The 26,268-nt window shown below is 34.5% G+C and overlaps 1 protein-coding gene across 1 annotated transcript; it reads left to right on the plus strand.

The window, feature by feature from the left end:
* The first annotated feature begins 732 nt into the window (after window positions 1-732).
* LOC121418245 (seipin-like) lies at window positions 733-24,333 on the plus strand. Its single transcript, XM_041611999.1, has 8 exons — window positions 733-1,088; window positions 3,244-3,328; window positions 5,220-5,295; window positions 15,402-15,469; window positions 15,999-16,133; window positions 18,551-18,648; window positions 20,069-20,286; window positions 23,053-24,333. Exons 1-8 carry the CDS (start codon window positions 880-882, stop codon window positions 23,556-23,558), a joined length of 1,395 nt encoding a protein of 464 aa, XP_041467933.1. The 5' UTR covers window positions 733-879; the 3' UTR covers window positions 23,559-24,333.
* The last annotated feature ends 1,935 nt before the right edge of the window (window positions 24,334-26,268 follow it).

Below are 26,268 nucleotides of genomic sequence, written 5' to 3' on the forward strand. Positions count from 1 at the left end.
CAAAATTGAAGAAGAACTTGGAGCAGAGCACAAGAAGAGGGAGACTGCACTCAGAAAAGAGCTAACTCATCAAGAAAAACTCAGTTGAGAGGCTGGCTGAGAGGTTTTAAAGAAATGTAAGGTAAATCTTAATTCAAAATTTCTACAAAACAACAGATGCATACAATAAATGTACCAACACATTGGGGGCAATGCCTTATGTGGGACCTTTATGACATTTTCTGTCTCTGATTTCTTGTTCTTTTGACAGTTTGTAAAGTTTTCAAATGACCCTGACTTGGTCGGTTCATGTAGAGAAGTAAGACTTGAAACAAAATGGGGGTCAGACATACAAAAAACTTGATAATTTTATGGAATTGCCCGTTGGCAAAAAAAATTTGGCCAATTGCTGAAATAATCTCATCCTTTCTCTTGCAAGATCTATTCTAAAAGGAACAAAATTTATAGATTTAATGTACTGTATTGATGTATGAAATATCCACAGTTGTTTATATATGCTTTTGTTAAATCTGTCAGATCTCTAGATCATAATTGTAAAATGCAATGGGCCAATTATGATTTTTTTTCTTGTGGCCACGCCGGCTCAAGGCAAATGAAATCAAGAGTTATCAATGTCTATTGGATTTTTTGTTTTAAATAATTGATAACTCTGAATGAAATGTTACAGCGCCATCTTTTGTTTCATGAACAAACACTTTTCGGCTGCTGGTGGTATTTGCTGATGCGACGAACCGACTTTGGTCAGTTGTGGCTGTTGTTGGCCGTTAATTACTAGCTACATGTAACAATTTTTTGACAAAGGTACAGACTAAGGTACTGTCGATTATTATTGCAACAAAGCTGACTGCCCATTCGTAGCTGGATTGTGGTAAAAAAAAAATGGTCGCTTCCGTTCGACGAGCTTTGAGACGGGCAAAGAGTTTATCGTCTCACTGGGTGATTTGGGCCCGGAACACCGCGGTGAAGGTCGTGCTGCTCACCGTTCTAACAACTTTTCAGCTATGGCTTGCATTCTTCATGTATGGGACATTTTATTATGCTTATATGCCGACGGAATTGCACACGAAACCAGTTTACTTTGATTTTGGGTAAGTATGGCTTACTAATGTCTGAAGGGGGTTGGTTGCGGGGGGGGGGGGTAGACCAAAAGCTTCGGTCTCTGTTATGTTTAGCTGAACTCGTTGGCTTCACTCACCAAATACAGAGACCGAAGTTCTAGCGCGATCTGTACAGGGGACTCAACGGCCGCCATATGTTTATGTACTTAAAATCAGATAAAACGGGGAAGTGAATTTGCGCGACAGCCGAGGCAAGTCACTGTTTTTGTTCCTTTTAACTTGATTTTTCTCTGTTTTTTGGCAATTAATGGCAAGATGGAATATTAATTTGCATTTGGTCACGTTAATTTAAAAAAAAAAAATTCATTAAAGACAAAAATTAAAGAGCCCCAACGGGGGGATTTTGCATTGCAAGTCCCCTAATGGTGTCTGCACGATAACAAGCCGTCTGTGTACGAGGAGAAATTAAAAAAAAAAAAAGTTTAAAAACTCCTCGAAACAGATGGCTGCCAGCTGTCGGGGGGGGGTGCTATACGGTATGGAAGTGGGTCGTATTATCAAACACTTGTCACAAATTCATTATTAATCACATTGTTCTCAAAAAATTCATCTAACTTTCACCATAAATACACAATTACCTACAGAATATAAATATGTAACAATTTTGCCGAAATCGTTATCTTTTTACGATATCAGCTTCCAATCGATCGCACCCCTCTTTGCCTGTGAAAAATTTTGGTCACTTGAAAAAGGTATCGTATTTTACTGAACGTGTGTTTTATATGGGAAAAGTTGAGAAAACAAAATCACTAATCGCTATTTTGACCATATTTTATGATTTTTTTTAGAATATAAAAAATTTGAAAATGTGTTTTTCAGCATTTTTCATCTTATTCATGTTCCCTCTGGAAGGACGTTGCAAAGTTTTGAGCGTATGACATTATTTTCTGACGCATATGATGCGTACGTTCGGTAATGCAAGGCCGGTTGATATTACAATCACTCACTATATGTCTACCCGCTTGGTGCCCCAAATTTCAGGTTTATAAAGCCTGTGACTTGTAAGGTCAATGGTAATTTTGCCTTTTTGGGTCCAATAAATTGGTCCCAACTTTGAAAAATAATAACCAAAATTTTGAAATTTAAGATTTTTATTTTCAACATTATATTTGGCAATTTGAGTAATTCTTTACCCGGTACTTGGTCAAGCCAAAGGTCATTTCAGATTCAGATCAATTAATTTGGATTAAAATTGATATTTTGTTTGAATGTTATTTTGGAAGTATTCAATCACAATTTGTCATTACGACTAATTAAAATTAGTGATTGGTTGTCACACGTGACATGAAATAATGATAAATTTTTAAGTCAAGTTTAAAGGCCACTTGAGGTCAGCAAACTTAGGGAGAGTCTAAGATTTAACTTAAGATAAAAGGTCAAGTCCACCCGAGGGAAATTTTTGATTGAATAAATAGAGAAAAATCAAAAGAGCATATTATTTCTGAAAATTTTATCAAAATCTGATGTAAAATAAGTAAGTGATGGCATTTTAAAGTTTTGCTTATTTTTCACAAAACAGTGATATTCTCAACTCAGTGACATGCAAATAAGTCAGTCGATGATAATAACTCACTATTTCTTTTATTTTTTGTTGTTTGAATTTTCATTTCTTACAAATTTGACAATGAGGACCAACTTGACCATATATTAAACAAGGCTAATTCCACATGTTCTTGGAGGAATTAATCATTCTTTCACTCGACAATGAGGAGGAAATTATAATATTTCATTTTTCATACACTAAAATACAAAAGAAATAGTGAGTGATATCATCATTTCCCTCATTCGCATACCGACCGGGATGTCAACCATTTTGTGAAATTAAGCGAAACTATATTACTTAAAAATGTTTAACTTTTCAACTTTACATCTGATTTTGATGAAATTTTCATTGTTGTGCTTGTTGGATTTTTCATTTTAATTCAAATCACCCTTTTTTTAGGGGGGTGGACTTATCCTTATATAAATATTTTTCTTTTTTTAATACTTTTTCTCTCTTTTACCAAATTATTATTTTTGTGTAGTTGTTTTCATAGTCAGCAATTCAGCGTAAGCACTGGCTGCCAGAGGCATTACTCCATCTTTCCTCAAATGTCATATTGCCTTCTGATTTTTTTTTAAACAGTTTATGTGATCGTTTTGATGGAAGTGTGGCATGCCCTTTCCCTCAAACAAACATCAGTCTTGTAAATCATCCTGTCCAAGAGAGGGTGAGTACTTGCATCGTCTGAGAATGTAATCTAATGCTTAGAATTACAACTAAAGAAAAAATAATCCAAGCATGGTATTAAGAAATGGATTTGTGTGAAAGCAGGAAAATAAGAGAAACATGAGCTTGTTTGAAAGTTTGAAAGAAATTGGACCAGGAATAATAAATCTCGCTGTTAATATGATTTCATCTTGTCAATCTAAAAAATGGTAATTTTTTAAGTAGATTATAACATGTGATAAGGACAACTCTGTGATTCCTTTTATTATCCTCCCACATGTATTTAGCATCTTTGTCCGTGGTTGTTACTGAGTGGTAGTAAGAAAAAGCATATTGATTTTTTGTCCCCATAATAGAAAAACATCACTCTGGAAACATAACAATACATGTAAATCCTTTAAAGTTCATTGGCCTGGTGGGCCCAGATGAGATTTAAAGTTACATGTTGTCTGTCATCTGTCCACAATTTGAAAATGCCTTTCTGCCGCTTAATGTCCAATTTCATTATGAAAGCACTGTTCGGGATTCAAACCTATGTCTCACAGAATTTTCAAACTCATTGATGCTAGTTAAAGTACAGTTTTTAAAGTCCTTCCCCCCTCCCCAAAAAATGCTTCTTTAATTGTCAAATTATTTTTTTTGGGGGGGTTGTGCTACATCTACATGGTGTTTACCAATGTACATGTACTCAGAATTCAGAAATGTTGGCTAGAAAAATTATCTACATACAATTACTAATTGATGTGAAATTCATGCACAAATGAAGAAAAAAAATGCTTCCTTATTTTTTGACCAATTCTTTGTGCTCTATATGGTGGCACTAAGTAGGGGATACAAAACTTCTACCAAGAATTTTTAAACCCCTTAAATATTTATTATTGAAGGGGAATTTCACCCTGACCAAAAGTTTATTGTAAAAATAGCAGAAAATTGATTGAAAGATTGGTGAAGGTTTGGGAAATTTCATCAAAGATGTTATTTTGCTAAATACTGGGCAAATCATATCCATGTGTAGCACATACACTTCAAGCAAACGGTTAGTCATTAATGTGAGCTCATTACTGTTTCTTGAAGTATTTGTTTTGACAATGAAGGCTTTATACTGTATATTACAAGAATTATAGGAAGTGAATGTTTGAGTTTGAGCAAATTGTGTCAAAAATATTGCTGATAATATATATTCTTCCTGGACATTACTATTGCCATGATAAAATCAGTGTGTATACGAATATCCTTGCAGCGTATTAAGTTGAATTTGACTTCTATTTTTTTGTAGGTTTAATTACATTTTAAACAAAATTTATAAGTTTTGTCTCACATTTTTGGTTTGAACAATCATGTTCAGCTTCCCATCCAAATAATATCATACATGAAATTGTGCAATGTTAATGTAAGTATTTCATTACTTGAAGATATATATAAAGTAATTTATAATTCTATAAACTGATAATTGCATGATGACAATGATTTGAAAATATATTACTTGATGAGTAGCCATCAAAATCAATTTTAAATAAGTGGAACAATAATTGATAAAAATGGGTGGAAAATAAGGGAGAAAGAGAACAAAAGAAAGAAGGGTATTAATAGACAGGTCACACATTATAGATCTACTTCTAGGTACCCGTATTAGGTAAATAAACAGTTTTATTCTGCTTCTTGACTAAATGAATCTTTACATTTATTTTATTTGCAGAAGTCAGCAATCAAAATTGGATAGCCATATAATACCCAATTAATGCCCTAAATTAATGAGAAATGGCCTCACTTTAACATGTCGGTTCCCATATTGGAAAACCTTGGTGCCACCCCTGTGGAAAAAAATTCTCAGACACCCCTCCTGAAGTTTAAAATTTTAAAGTGATGACATCATATTTTCATATCTATTACAGTTATTCATGCCAGGACAGAGGTATCATATGTTATTGGATATGGATATGCCTCAATCTCCAGTCAATGAAGACCTAGGTGAGTTGACAAAGATTGATGATAAGAGGTGATTAAAGGGGAAGTTCACCCTGACAAATAGTTTCTTATAAAAAAATAAAAAATATTGCAGAAGGTTCAAGAAAAATTCATCAAAGAATTAAACAGTTATTAGAATTTCAATTATTTGATTTGTGACGTCATATGCGAGCAGCATTCCTACATAGCGAGTGGTAAACAATTAAAATATCATTTTCTTAGAAAATTGAAAATGGTTTTTACTGTACCTGTTGTATATCAATTACAAATCTTTTCACATCCGATCACAAATAGAAACAAAATTAAGTCGTCAGGAACCTTAAAAAATTAAATTCATGCATTTTATATTACATAACGTATTTGGCATCTGCTTGTTTATGAAGTCACAAATCCAAAACTTTGAATTCTAATAACTTTCTTAATCTTTAACGGATTCTCCTCAAACCTTCAGCACTATTTTTTATTATTTTTTCTGCTATTTTTACCACAAATTTTTCTTCAGGGTGAACTTCCCCTTTAATTGGGGGAAGGGGGCACTCTACATGTACATATGCACTGACTTGTTGTACACATGAGCGATCACATATTTTTAAAAACGTCCGTAATCTCATAATTTTATTTTTTTGTATTAATAATGTATATTTTTCCATTTTATCCACCAAACAAGTCCACCAAACATGCATGTGCAAACTTGATAAAACGCAAGTCAAGACCAATAAAATAGGGAAATGACCTAGACATGGATGAATAAATTCCACGCCGTATTTCTTGTTTTTGCCATTTTTTTTAATGTATACTATGCCTATCATGTCTTAACCATTTTACATGTTTTTTGCCACTCATGTGTATATCGTCGGCCTTATGCCAAAAGGGCCTTAACCCGATTTTAGGGGTTCTGAATATTTTATAATAAATTTAACACATTTCATGTAAAACTTAATAACTTAACACGTTTATCGAAATTGGCTTCAAAAGCAAAAAAACGACCACAAACTTTTGATTATTAGAGAGGCCAAAACCTTTATAAACGCCATTATCTCGGAATGGCCAAAAGCAGTTAAGGCCCTTTTGGCATAAGGCCGATGATATGTACAATTCTAGGGGCCCATAACGCAAAGGTTAGCAAATAATCATACGCTTGATTTTCACGGTTGATTGTACATTGTAGTCAATGGAATCAATCGTAGAAAAATGTTTTATGATCCTTTTAAAGCTTTGTGTTACATTACGGCCCACTGTACATAAATTTGAGTGCCTCATTCTCCAGAAGTAATTCTGGAATTCTTTGGTACAAAAAAATCTTAAATTGTATAGGAATGCTCCCCAGGGAGTGGAAATTGTGCACTTTTCGTGTGCGATTGAAATGAATCCAATGACCGTGGTAATAATATGCTGTAACACGCTTTGAGCCATTCTGGGAAAAGCGCTCTATAAAAATTGGCTATTATTATTATTATACAATTTGTACTCCTATTTTCAGTAGGCTTTTTTTTGTATGTTTTATCTCTACCAGCATTATATTCTGGAAAGAAGAAAAATGATAACAATGATTAACCAAATTAACAATGTCGCATACTGTACATGTACCGGTACATGCATTGTACTTAAATGAAAAAGTGAATTTATCCATATAGTTTCCGAACAGCTACATGTATGCCAATAGTTTTGTATCACCTGCATGGCAGAAGTGAGACAAAGGCACCCTTTTTCCTTTGGTGTTTCATGGTTCCAATGGTATCAACAACATTTAAAAAATTTCATAATGATGAAGGCATACATGTATGTAACAACCTGTTTTATAAAACTTGGACGTAAGGGCGATCAACTGTCACTGGTCATTTCAGTCACATGACCGAGGTCACATGACCAAGTCACATGACCGAGGTCACATGACCAAGTCACATGACCAAGGTCAAAGAAAGGTCATTAATGGTCAATGAGCTTTATCATAATATCAACATAAAACATCCAAACCAAGATAAAGATATTTTCAAGATGAGTTTAAAAGTATTTCTGAGTCCCTATTCCATGACATTTTTACAGTGCATTCTAGCTGTTATTAACATACATGTATTTGCATACAATATAATCTCTCATAGTGTTTATTTGAGTATTGATAAACTTGAACAATTGAGACTGTGTGAAGGTGACTTTGAGTTACTACTGTACAATAGCTTGATTTTATTATTATTATTTTTTTATTTATTAATACTATTATTTTTTTGGGGAGGGGCCCTATATTTTCATGATAACATCAAATAATTATGATTATAATGAAATAAGTTTGAGGGTACATGTATTTATACCTGCACAATAATCTGACTACAAATTGCTATAAAACCGAAATCTGAAAATAAATGTATATATGATAAAAAAAAATAATTAACTCCATGTAATTTGGGACAACATTGCAGGGTTCCCAGTCCATCACAGAAACAGGGAAAATTATTTTACGTTATTTCCAGTCAGGGAAAAATCAGGGAATTTGATTTTTTTAAATACATCAAATCAGGGGAAAATGCCTGAAATGAGGAAAAAATCAGGGAATTTTGATCGACCCAAAAGTCGAAAGCACGGTAGTCACCGGGGGGGGGGGGGGGGGGGGGGCCGCTTCCATTCACGAGTGGATACCATGCGCGACCATGGGGTCTCAAAAAGCACCCTAAAAAAGTAATTTCCATATTCTGAAAATGCACCCCTTAACAAGTATTGACGTGTGAAACCCTACCCTTAACAAGTATTGGAAACAAAACGATACTCTTGGCAAATATTTCCTGAAATGAACCCCTAAACAAGTAAAGGAATGTTTTATTGTTACGGGTCCTTTGGTTGTCGGCTTTACCTTATTTGGTTTAGTACGACCCCACCTACACCTCGCGCAAATCGGACTCTAAACAGGTAGTGTTGGGGCCAAAAAAGGACATCCTTGATAAAACATTTAATTTTGTTTTATCATCCCCGCAAATTCGACCCTAAACACGTAATTTTCCTAGCGAAATAGATACCCTTTTTTCATTATTTTTGTGTTTTTTACACCCTTATCACGTTACGTACGTAACGTGCCCTATCGTGAAAAAGACATCCTTTTTACATGTTTTTTTGGTCACGCATGATATCCACTCGTCAATGTAAGTGGCCCCCCCCCCCCCCCCCCCCCCCGGGGTAGTAAGACTATTTTATATTTTACCAGCAATCACCACAAACAGATGGTCTATTATACACAGTTTCCTGGCAAATGGGGAGGAAATTTAAATATAGACAGTGCAAAATGATTTTACAGATCATGGCATCATAAAGATGGCAATGATTTTAATCCAGATCAACATGAACATATTTTTCATTCGTCCAATCCAACTCATACACAGTGCTCGCAGTATTGTCATGTTAAATCCATCAGTTCAGGGAGCCTTAGAAAATCCCAATTCACTGCAATCTTAAAGGGATAGTCCAGCCTTGGCCATAACATGTTGTGTTGGGAAGGAGAAAAGTAATTTAAACAGAGTGGTGAAAGTTTGAAAGAATTCGGACAAGCAATAAGAAAGTTGTAGCTGCCTTAAAATTGAGATCACTAATATCATGCAGATTTCAAATTGGCAACTGGGTAAGTAAATTATGACAAGGGGCAAGGACAACATTCTCATACATGTAGGCCATGTACTTAATTATCAGGGATTTATGGTTTTCTCCTTAAGTACCCATTCCCCTGGGGCAGTAATCTTAATAAAACAAAGGTAGTATATTGTGTATGTCCTCATTAAATAAAAATATAATTTGAAACAAAACTTTTTTTGGGAAAATGACACTTTAGCCATAATATGTATTGGAATACACAGAAGAGTAACCCAGGGAACTCCCGCCCGCTACGGAGCCCAGGATCTTACTTGCAATTTGGCATACTCACCTGACAAGCGTGAAGTATGGTCAAAATAATTCTCCGAATAAATAGTTAAAACAGAAATCAAGCACTTACCACGATTATATGGATGATGGTCTAACGAGTGGCAGTTTTCTGACATCTGGGCACAGACTGGAACCTCAAAAAACGAAAAGTTCTCTCCTTCTACCCCGTCTCGATCGGCCATTTTTGTTATGAATTGTAACAAAATGGCCGATCGAGACGGGGGTAGAAGGAGAGAACTTTTCGTTTTTTGAGGTTCCAGTCTGTGCCCAGATGTCAGAAAAACTGCCACTCGTTAAACCATCATCCATATAATCGTGGTAAGTGCTTGATTTCTGTTTTAACTATTTATCCAGAGAATTATTTTGACCATACTTCATGCTTGTCAGGTGTGTATGCCTTTACATGTAAGATCCTGGGCTCCCGCCCACTACGCGGGTGGGAGTTCCCTGGGTTAACAGAAGAGTAGTCCTTGCCTTACATCACTATGACACTAAGTATGAGGCCAATTTGAATTCTCCATGGGCAAAAGTGATGACCAATATTTACAACTTTTTAAAATTTATAACTTTCTTGTTTTTTTCCAATATTGTTCAAACTTTCACCTATTAGCTTGTCTGATTTGTCCTTTTCTTGTAAAAACAAGTTTTTACTTGGGTTGGATTCCCCTTTTAAGGGATTGTCCAGTCTGGAAATATTTATATAGAGTAACATTCACAAAGCAAAAAGCTGAGCATCAAAATCAGATAAGAAATAACAAAGTTATGTAATTTTAAAGATTTGCATTATTCCAGTGAAACAGTCCTAGGCATGTCATTGTGAATATTCATTAGATGGGCTGATGATTTCATACCCCACTTGTTCTTTTGTATTTTGTATTATATGAAATTAGGTTTATTCCAAAATCTACCAAGAACTAAAACAATTGGATTGAACAGTGATTCAGTGCATTTAGTTATTTATTGCCGCATCTTATTTCATCATAATGGAGACACATGATTTACACATGTATGAAAAAATGAAACATTTATGGTTTCATGTAATAACATACAAAAAGGAAAGTGGGCATGTGACATCATAAGCCCACCTAATGAATATTCATGATAATGTGCATGTAACTGTTTTCACAAAATATTGATAAACTGTAAAATTCAATAACTTTGTTATTTGTTATCCGATTCTGATGAAATTTCAGCATTTTACTTTGTGAATTTTACTCTATTTATTTAGATGAATATTTTCAGCCCGGACCACCCCTTTAAAGCTTGTTGAATGCTGCAGATAAAGGCAGTACATGTAGGTTATGAAAAGGAGACTCAGAAAAAATGTGTTGCCTGCATTAAAGTAAAGCCATAAAATGCTAACTCTAAAACTAAAAGTAGAGGTTGGAGCTTATACATTAGTTTATACATGTACTGTATGTATCAGAATCAAGTTTCTATATCTCATTTGAATGTGCTTGTTGTCCTGTTCGATGACTACATTTTAAAGAAAATCGGGTGAAAAATGGGTCAGTGTGACCACAAAAACTATGTTTGGGGGTGTGGCCTAAAAATGCTGAGTTATCGTCCGTCGAGAATTGAAAAAAAATCCTATTCTTTTTTTAAATATTGAAGGCCTTATTGAGCTGATTATGGTGCCTATTTATATTATATGTTTACTAGCCTGATAAATCCATTGGTATCTTAAAAAATACTCTAAATGTATTGAAACAAGGCAATTTTTAGATTTATAAATTGATTTTATTAAAAAAAAAAAAAATGTCTCGCAGTACAAACTGATATGAACATGTATTACAGATGATTTTACATGTACATGTTTCATGGTTCTGAAAGGCACTTTGAAAGCCAGTATCTACATGTACATGTAGGTTTCCTCTTACAGGTACATTAATGATTGCCTAATTCAAGACAATTGATTAGATTGAATAATCTCCCGTCAAGGTTATAGTGTATTCTACTATTCAAAGTGCAAATAATTATCCTTGTACATGTATTATGCAAACTTGCAAAAACTGAGACTTGTTTCATGTTCTACATGTAGCCTATTTCAAATTTGAACTTACATGTAAGCCAGAATGAAGATAATGAACAAAGATTCATTTTTTTGATATTTTTCATTGATTTCATTGTACATGTAGGTGGGTCTAAATTTCTCTCAAATTCAGAAGATTTCTCTGTAATTCAATAACTATACTCCAAAGGGTGATTTTTGTCTCACCTGCGAAGCAAAGTGAGACTATAGGCGCCGCTTTTCCGACGGCGGCGGCGGCGGCGTCAACATCAAATCTTAACCTGAGGTTAAGTTTTTGAAATGATGTCATAACTTAGAAAGTATATGGACCTAGTTAATAAAACTTGGCCATAAGGTTAATCAAGTATTACTGAACATCCTATCAGAGTTTCATGTCACATGACCAAGGTCAAAGGTCATTTAGGGTCAATGAACTTAGACCATGTTGGAGGAATCAACATCGAAATCTTAACCTGAGGTTAAGTTTTTGAAATGTCATCATAACTTAGAAAATATATGGACCTAGTTCATGAAACTTGGACATAAGGTTAATCAAGTATCACTGAACATCCTGCATGAGTTTCACGTCACATGACCAAGGTCAAAGGTCATTTAGGGTCAATGAACTTTGGCCGAATTGGGGATATCTGTTGAATTCCCATCATAACTTTGAAAATATATGGACCTAGTTCATGAAACTTGGACATAAGGTTAATCAAGTATCACTGAACATCCTGCATGAGTTTCACGTCACATGACCAAGGTCAAAGGTCATTTAGGGTCAATGAACTTTGGCCGAATTGGGGATATCTGTTGAATTCCCATCATAACTTTGAAAGTTTATGGATCTGATTCATGAAACTTGGACATAATAGTAATCAAGTATCACAGAACATCCTGTGCGTGTTTCAGGTCTCATGATTAAGGTCAAAGGTCAATGAACTTTGGCCGAATCGGGGGTATCTGTTGAATTACCATCATAACTTTGAAAGTTTGTTGGTCTAGTTCATTAAACTTGGACATTAGAGTAATCAAGTATCACTGAACATCCTGTTCGAGTTTCAGGTCACATGATCAAGGTCAAAGGTCATGTAAGGTTAATGAACTTTGGCCATGTTGGGGTTTTTTGTTGAATAACCATCATATCTCTGTAAGTTTATTGGTCTAGTTCATAAAACAGGGAAATAAGAGTAACCATGTATCACTGAACATCTTGTGCGAGTTAGAGTAGTATTCAAAGTGAGCACTGCTGCTATATTGAACCGCGTGATGCAGGTGAGACGGCCAGAGGCATTCCACTTGTTATTTTAAGATGTTGTTAGGAACCATTTGATTAAGACCTTTCAAGCCTGTTTATTTTTTGTTTATTTTTGAATATTTAAACAGGGTAACCTGTTCAGCATAAAAAAGCATACAATATACGAAAAACATAGTACTAACAGGACATTATGAGATACAGAAAAAAGGGACAAAGCAAAAGTATACGGGAATATGTTACGAGATACAGATGGCAAGATACATGATCAAATAAATATGCAAAATACTAGCATTAAAAGCTGGTCTTCCTCAGGCCTATGTGATTATATTTAAAAATAAACATTAAAAAAAGATGAATGATGAATGATGAAAAGGCAACGTATTCCACAGTAGGGGAAGGCGGGGTAAGTTGAGCATAGGGGCAAGTTGAGCCACCAGCTCCAGGCCAATAATGAATGAGTCAGACATTGTGGTGGTGTCATGTATTGATGACCCATAGCATAACCTCTAACCCCACCATATTGTTTTCAACTTTGAAACAAAAAGTAGTTTTTTAGAGGGAAAAATATGAATTTCAGCCAAAAAAGTAAAAAAGAGTGTGAAATAGATAAGTGCTTTATAAACACACACGTCTTTAAATATAATAAAGACATGATAACAACATTATTAGTCCAGGTACGGATCTTCATTCTTGTCATAGTCTTTTATATGATGGATGCATAATAAATGTGTGGATACAAAATTATCGCACTAAGTTCAGACTGGGGTAAGTTGAGCCAAACAGCATGGGGCAAGTTGAGCCATGGTAATTCCTATGGTAATGTATCTTAAAAAACAAACAAACCATAAAAATCGATTGAAATGCTGGCTGAAAGGAGCAAATTTACATGACTGCTTTTTTCCTTTTAAAGGATGTTAGTATTTATAGAGAATTAGCAAGTGAAGACTTTAAACAAAAAATTGACATGCTGGTTCTCCCCTCATACATTTTGTACATAGTTTTTGTGGCTCAACTTACCCCAGAAGGTGGCTCAAACTTACCCCATATATGGGGCAAGTTGAGCCATTTGACATCGTTTTTTTCAAAGGTCACAATGACTTTCAGTGTGGGGATAGAAAGTTATATATAGGTGGAAAATATTTCAGAAGAATTAAATTTCAAGGCAAGGTACTTATTTCGACAAGATTATTAATCATATCAATTCTAACATGCAAAAAGCAAAAACTGTCACAACTTACCCCGCCTTCCCCTACTTACTAATAAATTCAATTTTGGAATAAAAAAAGCAGAAGACATATCGCATCATTTAGTAATTTTATCACTAATATACATCTAGATAAAACAAACAAACAAAACATGACATGTTTTAATGTAAAAATATATATACATGTATATGTTTAGCCCATGATTGCATTGTGATCGCAACCAAAAATAACAGATGAAAGGAGAACTGCCAAACAGTATGATTTTGCTGTAGTTTGTATTTTTGGTGCTGATTGACAACAGTTGAACACTACAATATTTGTCAATAAAATACTCAAGATTAATTACCTCAGATGAAAATTTAAAATACATTGAATATGACAAATGACATGAAAATGATGAAATTCATTAAATATTACCAAGTCAATTTTAAACTTTTTTATACATTGAAGGTACAGTGTAATTTGAGGTTATGAATTTTCAGGTTTAGCTAATAGCTTTTTTTTCCTCTATTTTTGAAAAGCAATATATTGTTGTCATATTACATGCTTGTTTGTATTAGCAGAGCCCTCTGGGAGAACAGTGTACGTCACTGATGAGGCTACCCTGGATAAATAAGACTTTATAATAATAATAATAATAATAATAATAATAATAATAATAATAATAATAATAATAATAATAATAATAATAATAATAATAATAAATAATATAATATAATATAATATAAAAAAATAAAATAATAATAAAAGGATCAGATATTTTCTTTGGGTAAAGTCATTAACAAGAGAAAAGGCCATTTCAGGTCAACAACTTATGAAAACTTAATTTCATCCTAATTTCAAAAATATATGGTGATATTTATTGATGTTCTTAATATTTGAAGTTTTTTAATAGCATCTATAAAGAAAATAAATCACAACACATGAAGTGCAAAGTATGCAGAGTGGAAGAGCCCTACATGTACATGTGCATGTAGGTCCATGGTTTTCCAAGCTTCCAGCAGCCATATCACAGCCATAGAAAAATTATTTCAAAAGTAAAAAACAGGTGATATGATTTTTGGCAGAGTTTGGCAGCACTGAATGATGAAACTATTATTACATCTAGACCTACATGTCCCATATACTATGAATATTAAATTAATGTAAAGGCTACAAATAAATCAGATGCAAGAGTGTAGGCAGGGTGCTACATAAGCACTTGCCTGTGGCTATTAAATGTTAAATTTGGGCAAGTGTTTTGAAGTAAAGACCAAAAATTCTTGCCCGAATTCGGCAAGCAAAATTCACACAGAAGCAAAATTCTCACAGTAGAATGACCAAAATTAGGGTCAATATGATGTGATATTGACCCTGATTTTGGTCATGGCAGGCAAGATTAAATCACTTTGGAAAAAGACATGAAATAACAAGGTTGATCAGTTCATGCCAAAAGAGAAAAAGGTCAATGGTTTATAAAACTGCAAAACTTTCTTTTGAAGAGGTAAAACTTTTTTTTCAAGGATTTTTTCAGGCAAGTGAAATAAATTTTTGGGCAAGTATATTCCAACTTTTTAAAAATTTACTTGCCCGACTGGGCAAGCGCTTCTAAAACGTTATGTAGCACCCTGGTGTACATGTAGGCCTCTAGCAAATATCTTTATTTTAATTTTATTCACATTTTAATAATTCCTTGTTTTCACATTTGATTTTGTCTTAAAGAGTACATTTTTTTTCCTTTTACACATATTTACAGGAGTCTTCATGGTCAAGATTGAAACTTTTTCAAAATCCGATGAAATTACGTCAAAGTCATCGAGACCAGTAAGTGTTGGAGTGCTCAGATGAAATGTGGTGTATTGGAGGTTCATGTAATGAACTGTCCAAGAATATTAATTTATATTTTTAACTAGAATTCTGAAGAGAATGTTCATCTTTTTTATTGATGGTTCAAAACTTCAGTTAAATGTAAGCATATTGACTGTTGTAACAATTCTACATTTTCATGACGTAAGAACTAAAATTGAAGTGTAAATTTAGTGATTGCCTGATAGATACATACCGGTACATAATCATACATACATGTCTCTTCCTGTAATGTTCTGGTCATATTTATGTACAATTAAAATTGATTTAATCTCTTAAATTTTCATTCTGTTTCATGTCGTAGTGCAAATATCCCTGTCCACAAATTTATCCAATTATGAGCAATGATTGCTGGTCAATTTCCTACAGTTACAATTTGCAGAGGTTTGCATGATACTTGTTGCATTAGATTGGTACTATGGTTTTTAGGAAGCTTCATTGAACCAATCCTTCAAGTTTATAATCCAGACTTTTCATTGTTTTACAGGCCATGATAAGGTACCGTTCCCCTTTCCTGAAAATGATCAACGTTGTGTGTCTTGCACCATTCTATGTTACGGGATATGCAGAAGAAAAACAGAATCTACAAGTCAGCCTTATGGATGATTTTATTGACAATGCTGTAAGTACAGAAATATATATATTTTCAGTGTATGTAAATGGCTCAGTAGTGAACAATAAGCAAGTGGTATCACATTATCTTTAATACGCCCGTCCAAACGGGACGTATTATGGTCTCACGCCATCTGTCCGTCCGTTAACTTTTCCTTGTAATGGTGATAACTTCAGTTTGACTTAACCTAGGCTCATATCCCAGGAATCCTCTTGATTTTCAGGTCTAATGTCAAGGTCACAGTGACATGTTTTTATCTTACCCTTCTGAAGTCCTTGTAAATGCGATAATTTTAGGTTAACTTAATCTTGCCTCATGTAATTTGGTTTGTATGATACTAGCATAAATCCCAGGAAGCCTATCGAATTTTAGGTCGCAAGGTCAAAGGTCAAGTTGCCACTTTTGCCACTTTCGCTTTTCTTGCTTGACCAATAACTCTGTTTTCCGTGTTAAAGGCGGGTGTATTATGTGCTCGCCCTAGGGACACTCTTGCTTTTTAAATAAAGGAGCATTTTATCAAATCAATGTTGATTTATATCACAAAGAAGCCTTAAGAAAGACATATCTGGAGAGAAAAAAGTGATCAGAGATGTTGTTCACTGTGTAAAAACTATTGTTTTATTAGTTAATTTCTTCATGTGAGAACAATTTTTGTGAGCACTCCAACTTTTTTGAAACATTAAAATCAAATCAGCAGGTCAATGCAAGTTTGAGAATAATTGAATAAATATTGAATGATTAAAAATTTTATGATCATTTGAACATTGAGATGACTAATGGACATCCTCCATTTGGCAATGTGACCAACTGCCATGTGGACAAATTATACATTTCACTAAAATCATCACGGTTATAGTGTATATTTCTGTTGTGTTCTGTTTATACAGTGTAGCAGCACAGTATAATATATATGGACAGAGAGTTTGTATTATCACCAGGGGTGTGAGAGTTCAGATTTTTATCTGATTTCAGATTTTTTTGTTTTGATTTTCAGCTGAATTTCAGCTTATATTTGGCTTTCCTCTGTACAAAAAGTATGGGAGCTCTTTCTATTTCAAACTTTTTTCAATACTCTTCAGCTTTTTTCAGATCTTTTTATTTGTGACCACTCACACCCCTGTATCACAAGAATGATTTTTGAAAAGAGATGTTTGGGGGTATATTTTCAGTGTATCCATAGGGGAGAGTTGTTCATGCGTGACATCACATGCATGTATCTTGGTTAGATTTTGTATGTTCTTTATTATATGGATAATGTCAATATTGAGGAGCTTTAATTGGTTAACAATACTTGCCAATACACCTAGGCCTTGTCACACAAAGGTTAGCGATTAATGGCTCCTTTGAAAGAGCAATTCTGATTGGTCCCTTGTCAGTCTACTGAGCAAAATGCGCATGCAACGATAATCTTGATAGGCCATTTAATTTAGCGATCAATCATAAACCTTTGTGTTACGGAGCCCAGGGTATAACCCTCAAAAATCGTACAAATTGTATACAAAATACTTATTGGTCAAGCTTTTGGCTACATCGCAGAGTTGTTACACGTAAGTTATACAACCAGTCAACAAAATTGCAACTTGATCTGCTCAACGGATTCCATACATTTACAGATGCTCTCTTTCCAAACAAGAAATGCACTAGGTGATTGAACATTTTCTTGTGAAGCTCCGAATGTCAGGAATCACCCATGGAAATCAGGAAAACACCTTCAGTAAACAGCTTCAAATCAAAACTAAAAACACATATTGAATAACTAGAATTTTTAGAAATCTTGAAGTTAAATAATGCAGTAGAATATATACTTTGGCCCGTATTCTGAAGTCAGGACTAACTTAGACCATGGTCTAACTCTGTGCTAAAATTATGGGAGGCCAAAAGTGTCAAAATTTTTATTAAGTTGTATGTTTCTTGTGTTTACTGTGCTCTTTCCTGATTCATCGATGGTGAAGACAATCATCTATTTATACTACCTAGACAATTATGAATGATTTGAGAGCCAAGTGAGCTGAAATATAATATCTCTACTGTTAGTGATTTATGAAACAATTGGCTATCCATACTCAAACCACAACTTTAAACCTGAGTTTGAATTAAACCCGACTTCAGAATATGGGCCTTTGGTGAATAGTTAGTGTACTCAAGTAATCTGTGAGTTGTAAGATGTTACAGAGATGTATGAAAGATTTCAGGATATCAATGTTATATGCACTATGAAGTTCATGTTTATTATTATTAAATCTATATTGTTATTGTATAAACAGCAATTTAAAAAAATTTAGTATTAGATCTCTTGATAATTTGTATGTTCTCAACAATTGTCTATATTGATATTCAGTACAAACCGACAATCAAACTAAGACTTGATCCCTTGATGATTGATATTTTCTTTATGATACAGTAATATTGTTTCTATTGATATTCAGTACAAACCAACTATAAAAATTGGACTTGAGGTGAGAGCTAAAAAGATCGAACTGTATGCGGCCGTTCTCAAAGTACATGCTCAGTTCACAGGATTACGGTAAGATTTTACTTTTAATTTAATTGTTTGTTTTATTTCCTGAAGAATTTTATGATTATAACATATTGCCTTTTGCTCATCCCCTTGTTATTAAGGCAGTTCAGTAGTGATGGGCGATATTTTTATATTTACAAAATAATGTGATATTAAAAATATTTAATATTCGATAATTGTTTTTTAATATATTATGGTAACACAATATGAACAAAATATTGTCGTTCATGACTTTATTGATTACAAGGAAGTTATGACATTTTAAACTTGAATTGAAAAAAAAGCAGTTATATTCACATCCTGGTCAGTATGTAAATGAGGGGAATGATGACATCGCCCACTCACTATTTCTTTTGTATTTTATTATAAGAAATATGTAATATTTTAATTTTGTCCATATTGTCATGTGAAACAAAGATTTATTCCTCCCTGAACATGTGAGATTACAGTATCATTGTTTTAACATTTTGTGGTTTGGTCAAATTGTTGGTAATTTTAAATATGTAAAAAATGAAATGTTATAGCATTCAAACAGTAAAAACAAAAGGATAGTGAGTGAGGGACATCTCCAACTCTAATTTGAATATCACCAAGTTGTGCATATAACTTTCGTGAAAAAGAAACAAAACTTTAAAATGCTGTAACATTTTTACTTCACATCCGATTTTGCTAGAATTTTCAGCATTATGCTTGTTTGATTTTTTTGCTATTGATTTAATTCAACAATATTTTTGGGTGGACAGGACCTTTAAATATACCTTTTTTTTATCCGTCCACGTTTTTTAACATTGAGAACTGATCTTTTAATAATAAAACAACCATATTTGATTTAGGTTGCTAGACACTTACATGTAGACATAGTTTTCCAGTGCGTCCTCAAAATTTCGGAATTTCTTCATTTATTTGTTTACATCTCTGGATATTACACACAATACTGCCCATTGCCATGTTTTCCTCTCTCCTTTTTCATCTACTATTATTATATGACATTAAATTCAGGTCATTTATTTTATAATTCACAATTATATGCATAGGTCGTAATCAGGTGTAACATTTTTTACTTTAGCATAAACAAGCCTTGGTGTTCCTTTGGAAAGAATCAACTGTCAGATGACTAAAAATAATCTCAAATCTTGTGGTAACACCCCGTGGTAACACCCGTAGGGTGTTAGGCAGGACAGCATTTTTGCTGGTAAACGCCAAGCTGGTATATAACCAATTACTTAGGAAACATTTTACCTCTAGGTTAATCAGTCATAGTGGCTGACCTTACAGACGACAGATATGACTCTCTGGCCTTTTTATCAAAGTAGAGACAATGGCAGAGTAGGGATTCGAACTCACAACCTTGCGATTATGAGTCCAATGCTCTAACCACTGGACCACACGACCCTCTTTTATGACTTTTGTTTGTGTGGTTTACCAGGTACCTGATGTTCTATTGGCCAGTAAGTTCAGCCTTGGTCAGTGTCATCGCCAATTTCTGTTTCCTGACTGTGTTGTCAATGATGATGTGGCAGCAGTGCGTTGGGTTCTTGATAGATGAACCTAGTCTAGAGGAGAGAGAAGTACCTAACACGTCTGTGCTTACTTATGAAGAAAGAAGGAGGATGGCCAGACAGAATATGGGAGAGGAAAGATCAGGTTGGTCATTGCGTCTAGAGGAGGTGGAAGGCTTATGAATACTAATGAATGTAGCCAAATATGGATTTGCCAACTTTTCTCGCAAACTCTTACAAATGATAACAAATTTTATTGTAAACTGCTTTAAAATTGACAAAAAAATATGTATGCAAATGTAGGATGATTTTATACAGGAGCGATATGATCATTTTTGGCGCTATTATTTATAAATGAAAGAGAACTTCAGCAACAGTTTTATAACCAACTGCAAATGCATATGACTGTTTCGCAAAAGCTTGCATTGAAATTTCCTTGCCATGAAAACTAATGTGAAATTCCTTGCAATCGTTTTACAAACCTTTTACAACTTATTTTGAACCCTGACAAAATTGTGAATTTGCCAAATTAGCATGTATTTGCTGCTATTCAAGTGTTGTTTGAAGAACAAAAGATAGTGGAGAATAGCTGGTAAAATCTTCATTAACTTTTTAAAAAACTATCCATCCAAAAATCAGTTCCTGAAGCAGAGGTGCCAACCAGTACTGGTTTTCAGTATTTAGTACTGAAAAATGAGAAGAATACTGATGGTTTTAAGTGAAATACTGAATACTCTAAGTTTCAGTTTTATGTGTTCTATGGTATTTCTTCGGAAATACTGATTCCCTCACCAAAATACTGATTTTCTACTTTTAAAATACTGAAATGCTCTTGTTCAAGTTGGCAGCTCTGCTGAAGATCTAAAATAAACAGTAACAAGTTTGAATTTCAAATCTCATCAATTGTTAGCTTGTATTATCAGAGAATTCATTAAGGCTTGGTCACACTGCCCAAGCGTTGTTGGAGCGGTCGTGGAGCGGAGAGAAAAAAAGTCATCACCACTCGCTACCGTTCACCATTTTCGATTTCGATTGTTTTGGGGTTTTTTCCCCCAATTTTGTGAGCGAAATTCGATCCTCCCTCCCTACCGTTCCATGACCGCTCAAACAACACTCGGGCGGTGTGACCAGGCCTTTAGGAAGTACATAGAGACATTAAATGACAACGTTGTATGCAATATGTGACCTGTCATCCCCAAAACAAAGTCGCCAGGGATGATATCCGAAACAGAAACTTGCTTTCAAAAAGTGAAATGAGAAAATAAGATTATCTGAAAGAGTTATTCAATATCCTCATTTCACCGAAATCTGAATTTGCTAAGTAAAAATGGTAGTTTATCAATAGTTTCTGTGAAACCATTTTTTCTGGATTGCTTGGTAGTTTCACTGAGATTGCAAATTGTGCACAACTTATGCTTGAGTGAACCCCAAACTTGAATTTTATTTTTGCTGAATCTCCCACTGAATTTCATATACATTCTGTGAAATAGTAGAGAGGGTTATTATTGGTTAATTTGGAAAAATTCTTTATTGTAAAATGTTAAAGTGTGCTTTTTCAAGTTTAATACATAATACATTACAAATCATTTTGGGAAAATCATTGTGTGTTTTGGAGTAGCAGGTCACCTACATATAAGAACTAAATATTGTTATTATATCTGTTTTATGCGGTAGTAATAGCTTGTAGATCTATTGGCTCTATTGGCTCTATTTCAGTAGTTATATTGTCATTGTTGCCAATAATACCCCATTTTTGTCTCACCTGCATAGCAGAGTGAGACTATAGGTGCCGCTTTTCCGACGAAAATGTCATAACTTTGAGAATATATGGACCTAGTTCATGAAACTTGAACATAAGGTCAATCAAGTATTACTGAACATCCTGCATGAGTTTCACACCACATGCCAATGTCAAATGTCATTTAGGGTCAATGAACTTTGGCCAAATTGGGGGTATCTGTTGAATTACCATCATAACTTTGAAAGTTTATGGATCTGATTCATGAAACTTAGACAAAATAGTAATCAAGTATCACTGAACATCCAGTGCAAGTTTAAGAATGCATGATTAAGGTAAAAGGTCATTTAGGGTCAATGAACTTTGGCCAAATTGGGGGGGGGTATTTGTTGAATTACCATCATAACTTTGAAAATATATTGGTCTAGTTCATAAAACTTGGACATAAGAGTAATCAAGTATCACTGAACATCCTGTGCACATTTCAGGTCACATGACCAAGGTCAAAGGTCAATGAACTTTGGCCATAATTGGGGTACATGTTGAATTACCATCATAACTTTGAACGTTTTATGGATCTGACTCATTAAATTTGGACATAAGAGTAATCAAGTATCACTGAACATCCTGTGCGAGTTTCAGTCACATGATCAAGGTCAAAGGTCAATGGACATTGGCCATGTTGGGGGTATTTGTTGAATTACCATCATATCTCTGTAAGTGTATTGGTCTAGTTCATAAAACTTGGACATAAGAGCCGTCAAGTATCACTGAACATCTCATGCAAGTTTCAGGTCACATGACCTAGAGATGATTATTAGATTGCTGTCATAACTTTCAACGTTTATAGATATACATGTATGGGTAATCAAGTATCACTGACAAGTTTTAGGTCATATGATCAAGGTCAAATGTCAATGAACGTAGTATTGTATCATTATATGAATGGTGTTTTTTGTGAATACCGTAATTATTTTATAGTAGTTTTTAAAGTCAGCACTGCTTTATATCGAATCTCGTGATGCAGGTGAGACCGCCAGAGGCATTCCACTTGTTATTTTATGCATATCTTTATCCCTGTAAATTAGGATACTATACAGAACAGCTCATTGAATGTTTATTAAAGTGAATGGGTAGTACATTTTTATTTATTTATTTTTTATTTTTTATCAGCATTGTTCAGAAATCGTCCAGCCCATGTGACCATCGTAGACCCATTAGATCCTCAGGCACAGATCAGTCCATCACCATCTAGCAGCCAACCAGGAACCTCTGCCCGTCCATCGTCCCCTGGAAAGAGCCCCCAGAGGAACATCCGGAAGCGATCATCAAGAACACCCGGAGACCTGACCGAAGGCACTGCTCAACCAGAGGCACCCAGCTCAGGGATCAGCAGCGACGAGTCCAATCAGAAGGGAGGGGAGCAGAATGTTGAAACGCTCAAAGGTGATGATAGTTTATCAGGGTATTCAGATGCAACGACAAGTAGCACCAGTGAGGATCCTCCCCCCGGATTGGACGATGATAAGGATGAGGATAAGGAGGAGGTGTACTGTTCAAAGGAAGGGTATGAGGAGGAGCAGGAGGATAAAGATAAAGTCGCTGATGTTAACGAGAATGTTGGCAGTCCACAACCAACCTCTGGTATCCTCAGGAAACGTGTTTACAAGTCATCTTAACAGTTTCATTATTTATGTATGCAGAACAATTTTTTTACTGATATGAGTCGGGGGGGGCACTTCAAGAACTGGCCTGTGCCATCACAGCTGTTTGAAATCGGTGTTTCAGCTTTAAATTGATTACAATACTTTGTTTGCTAATGAAGAAATAACATGGCTGTCATTTAACTTAAAAGAAATGTAATGAGTGATGAATTGAGTTGATGTGCTTTGAGTGTTTGGGGATCTTATGGTGCTTTTTCTAAAGTACATATATTTGGTTTGGCCTGTGGAAAAAAAAAACAGTATTTTAGATTCATCCTACATGTAAGTCAGTTGTGCTATACACAGTTATCAGGTTTTGGTTTCATTCCAAACAATCCTTCAAGTACTCTGTAATGCTTTATTTGATTGAAGACTTGGTTAAGTCGTCTTTTATTGTGAACAGTATATTGCTTATACCTATAGAATTGCAGGATTGCATTGGATCACTGGGTAATAATCTGTTCATCCTGGGCACTTTCTTACAAATAGTTGTAACCACAACTATGGAAATTCATATATGTCATAATTTTTCATAAGAAAATTTGCATATTGTCTCCTTACAAACACAGAGGAACACACTGAATTGTCAATACAATGATGCATACATGTACACTAATTAAAAATAAAAAAAAAAAACACTTTGAACGAATATATATGCATGTTAGATGTTGGGATTGCTGGCTTTCCATAGTTGTGGTTGATCAAATCAATCACATCTCTTTGGGAGATGGCACCAATAACAGGAAGCAGAGAAGTAGAAAAATGCAGTCATACAACCAGTAATATGTCAAACCAGCTTTGTAATGAGCTCTAAGAATGAATGAATGAATGATGGTATGTTGACCACCTTTAGGCCTAATGAAGACACGGTGAAATCCTGCAATTATACACAAATGTAAGTTGAATCCTTAATATAATTGAGTCGTCATTTTGTTTCTAAATTAGGTATGGGGGCATCGTGATCTTGTGGATGTGACTCATTTCAGTCTGAGGGACATGGGTTCGATTCCAAGTCCTGTCGTGTTTTCCTTTAGCAAGAAATTTACCCAGATTGTGCTGCACTCAACCCAGGTGAGGTGAATGGTTACCCAGTGGGAAGAAATTTCTTGTATGCTCGAGCACCCGATAAGGGTAGCCATGCTAAAGCCTGGGTAATAATAACATGTTAAGCAGGGCTCGTTCATTTTCAGAACTGGAGAGGCTACATTGGATAAAGTATGACATTATTATCATTGTTTGATAAAAATGAACTTCATGGTGTAACTAGCATTTATAATCAAAGTCCCAAGGTTTCTCTGCAATATTGACAACATGCCAACACAATTTGATTACCAAACACACATGCACACAAAAAAAATCCTAGTGTAAAATCTTTGGCTCAATCATGTTAAGAGTGTTTATAATATCTGTTTATTGTTGTGCCATACCAGGAGCGGATCCAGGGTTTGCCAAAGGGGGGGGGCACATTTTCCCAAGGAAAAAATTTGACAAGCAAAAAATAAGTGTTTTTAACCAAAACTTCAGGGTATTTCATCCACGAAAAAATTTGATAAGCAAAGGTCTTCACTTTTCAAGTGGGGGAGGGGGCACACTTCTCTTTAACAGCATTTTTACATTACAAATTATAATTGTGCTTCTCAAAAGGGTGGGGGCACAGGCCAGTTTGCCCCACCCCGCCCCCCCTCCTGGATCCGCCAGTGTGCCATGCACCCATTAAACATCTTATACATGTCATAAAAAACACAGAACTTCAGATTTGCAATTTAGAAAACAGTAAACTGGGGATACTTTATGGGGGCGTTGCAGGAAACTCAATCATTTTTCAAGTCAAATTTGGGGCTTCAAAATGGATCACAAGATTAATTTCATTGCTGGTCTGCTTCTTCCTACAAGAAGTTTTATATTTAATTGCAAAATAACAACAGAAATATGCAATTAATTACATATATTTCCTTGCAACACCCCGCAGTGCACAGATGTTAGCATGATGATAGCAGAGCATTATATGTTCATATTGTTCATATTCGTCACCAAAGATATGATAAAAAAGACATTGTTCCAAGTTTTTTTCTTTTTCAATGTGATGTACACTACTTGTGGTATGTAGTACTTAAAGGGGTGAGTTCATCAAGTTGGTTTTAATAAAAGCAGACAGATTTGAGAAAATATTAGAGAAGGTTTGATGAAAAACCATCATTATTCTTTTATAGGTTTTCATCCAACCTTCACTTTTCTGTAATTTTACTACTTTTATTAAAATCAACGATATCATTGAGGTGTACTTCCCCTGTAATACATCTTGTTCTTTTCATTTTACAACAACAGTACAGCAAGTAATCAACATGCAGGTACCTTCAAATAAATAGTGTAATAATATGTTGTATAATAATAGGTTATATAGTGAGAGAGTTCTAATAAGCAAGTGCCTACAATTTTTTTTTTTTGCTCATAGGCTATTGTGCAAATGATTTTAATATCAATTTTATGTAGAGAGTTGAGTTTGTTTTATCAAGGTATATCACTTGGATATATGTATAGTTCTGTTTTAGGCATTATGTAGTATGATTGTCATCCTACTGAGATCTTCATATGAAGATATTGATGAGGAACATGTTTTGCCACTCTTTCTTTCATGCCCCTCCCTTTCTGTTCATCTTGTATCTTTTATTTTTCATATTTTAAAGCA

This window comes from Lytechinus variegatus, chromosome 7, assembly GCF_018143015.1.
Source record: "Lytechinus variegatus isolate NC3 chromosome 7, Lvar_3.0, whole genome shotgun sequence".
Classification (NCBI taxonomy): Eukaryota; Metazoa; Echinodermata; class Echinoidea; order Temnopleuroida; family Toxopneustidae; genus Lytechinus; species Lytechinus variegatus.